The sequence below is a fragment of the Arachis ipaensis genome, chromosome B02 (genome assembly GCF_000816755.2).
Source record: "Arachis ipaensis cultivar K30076 chromosome B02, Araip1.1, whole genome shotgun sequence".
Classification (NCBI taxonomy): Eukaryota; Viridiplantae; Streptophyta; class Magnoliopsida; order Fabales; family Fabaceae; genus Arachis; species Arachis ipaensis.
This window is the reverse complement of record NC_029786.2, coordinates 31,378,415-31,381,304: the sequence shown is the minus strand read 5'-3', so window position 1 is coordinate 31,381,304 and position 2,890 is coordinate 31,378,415. Positions and strand designations below refer to the sequence as shown.

Genomic DNA, 2,890 nt, shown 5'->3' with positions numbered 1-2,890 from the left:
TAATTATTTAGTCTAAATATATTTTTTTTTCGAAAGTGAAAACTACAACAAATACACCCTGATTTGGCGTGGACAAGTCACCTACATTCATGATGCATTCCTAACTAGTGCCTTAAAAGTATATTCTCACATCTCAATGGGAAAAAAGAGAAAAATAATTCACCTCACATTGTCTTAACATCATGTCACAACAGGACCACAAATTTTAGATCCCCGGATTATTCAAACTATTGCATGATGTGGTGTCAATCATTTTATTTTTTAAACACCTATACACAAAAAATGAGGAATAATTAATTTGGTAAAGTAATGACTCCACTTATAAAATAATACCTACCTTTCATGCTTGGGAAGTACCACATGATTTTTTAGTTGATAAAACTTGGGGAAATTCATTATCAGTCATCAATCATCGTACTAATTAAAATTGGAGCAGTTTTCTCAAACTTTAATAAATATTTACATATAAAAAGATATTTATGATTTGTTCACCAAAAAAAATTCTAACAATCCCAATAACTTGAACATAAAAGTCTTAATAACATGCATTTTAAATCCTATCACATGAAATTTTCATTGATGAACACTTAACTTAAAATTGAAACTCTTTTTTTCTTAAGATTTAGTTATTGTATATCTTAAAAGTACATGTTAAAATTATTATTAAAAAAGCTTTTATATTTTTTATTTTAATAAATAAATAACATGCTATTTATACGATTCAGTTATATAATTTGAGGCCAACACTGTCAAATTGTTCTAGTGTTAGATATTAGAGTTTTAAATAAAAGTAGTTTTTATTGCTATGTGGCAATACTAAAAGTAGTTTTTATTCGAAAATTTCATTTGTATGAGTCATGGCTGGGAAGTTACAAGAATGCCATGTGATATGAAAAAAAGTTTTGGATTTAACCTCTTACAACTTTATAAGAAAATGGATTATTTGAGTTGTCCAAATAACATTTTGATAACTTAAAGAGGTAATTCAAAATTTCAGATGGTAGAACTTAGAAGAGAGGTGATAAGGGTTAATATATATTTTTTAATAAATTTAAAAATGAAAAAATAGTCCTTTTTATATTGCAAAGTTTGGCAAAGATCATCACTTCAAATAATACCATACCCCCTATACTCTCTCTCTCTCTCTCTCTGCTCAATTTCCCATATAGGCATCTCCATACTCCAAACCAAAGCAAAAGTATTCATTTAAGTTTAACACATAGAAGAAGAGATCAAGAATCACATGAAATAAAAATGGCCACAAAACAATCAACAACAACAACAACTACTACTACTACTACTACTTTGGTTCATGTGAATGAAGACTACATTGACATGGAATTAGTCACTTGTTGTTCTTCAAACTTGTGTCCACCACAAAAAAGCTACAGCAGAGAATTTGAATTCCAAATGACTCCATTGTCATCAAATGAGAAAGATTCAACAGCTTCTGTTGCTGATGTACTCTTCTACAATGGAAAACTACTCCCTCTTCATAATGTGAAGTCATTTTCATCTTTGGAAGATTCCAACTTTCCCATCATCACCAACACCAACACCAACACCAACACCAACAACAACCACCTTTTTGATGATTCATTCAGTAACATTATTTCACCTTCAGAATCATGCAGATTAAGCAGTGATTTTGCTGTAACCCCAGATGAATACTTATTTGAATGGTCTAATTCTTCTTCTCAAATCAACAACAATAGCAATGTTCTTCTTCCAAATAATAAGAAATCTTCTTCTTCTTCTTCTTCATGGTCAAAGAAGCTGAAGCAGATTATTGTGGGTCAAAGGATCAAGAACTCAAGGTCTTACATTAGATCCTTGTTCTTCACCAAAGCATCATCTGGTTCTTCAAGATGCAAAGAGTGTCAGGATTTGAAGATGAAGAACAAGAAGAACAACCACCAATTTGGGATGAACATTCTTGAAGATGATGAGTTTAGTAGCATCCATGGTAGAAGATCTTTTTCTGGGGTGGTTCAGCGGCATTGTGGTCCATCAAAGTCTTCATCTTTATCAACATCTTCATCTGGGTCAAGTTCATGTTCTTCATCTTTCTCATTCAGTTCTTCATCAGGGTATAATAATAATGATTTGCAAATTTTCAAAAGGAACATCATCAATGCTGCAAATAATTGTGAGATTGAAGGTTCAATTGAAGGTGCCATTGCACATTGCAAGAAGTCTCAGCAAAAATTTGCTTCCTCAAAAGTTGCAATTTGTGGGAAACAAGAAAATGAAGAATTACTACCTACCATTCCTAGAAGAGAGGTTAATTAATTAACCATCACACTTATAAAAGTAGAGTTCTTCGGAATGTTTAGACGTCATGTCTTGAATTCAATTTTTAGAAGCCATGTGTATGCAGCAGATTTTATAACCACTCTGTAATGGAATTTTTTTTTAAATAAATTATTTTATTTAGCAAAATATATAATTTGTAGTGTATTAATCCATTTATATCACATTGACATATCTCATTTACACTGTAAATGAGATACATTTATAATTATTTTGTTTGCACTATAAATAAAATATGTGTATTATTATAAAAACGTTATAATTAAAATAATATCAATTTAATTTTTATTTTTAAATTAATCTAATTTTTAGATTAAAGATTCATCCTAACAAAAAAAATATGTCTGTTAACCCCCAAAAAAAAGTGTGTAAAGAGAAAAATTAAAAAAATGATATTTTAATTTCATTAATTTCAATTGAGATGCTATTTTATTTTCCAATGGAGTTTTGTTGATGCTTGAGTTAACACAAGTATTATTGAGTTGTCCAGCATTAATATATATTTTTTTGGTTCAATTTTATATCATATTATTAAAAAAATTTTAAATGTACTAATATATTAGTGTTTCAGTCATTT

The 2,890-nt window shown here is 29.2% G+C and overlaps 1 protein-coding gene across 1 annotated transcript; it reads left to right on the top strand.

Moving 5' to 3' along the window:
• Positions 1,111 to 2,440, top strand: LOC107628287 (probable membrane-associated kinase regulator 3). The gene has a single exon (XM_016331037.2). The coding sequence runs from the start codon at positions 1,255 to 1,257 to the stop codon at positions 2,290 to 2,292; it is 1,038 nt and encodes a 345-aa protein (XP_016186523.1). The 5' UTR covers positions 1,111 to 1,254; the 3' UTR covers positions 2,293 to 2,440.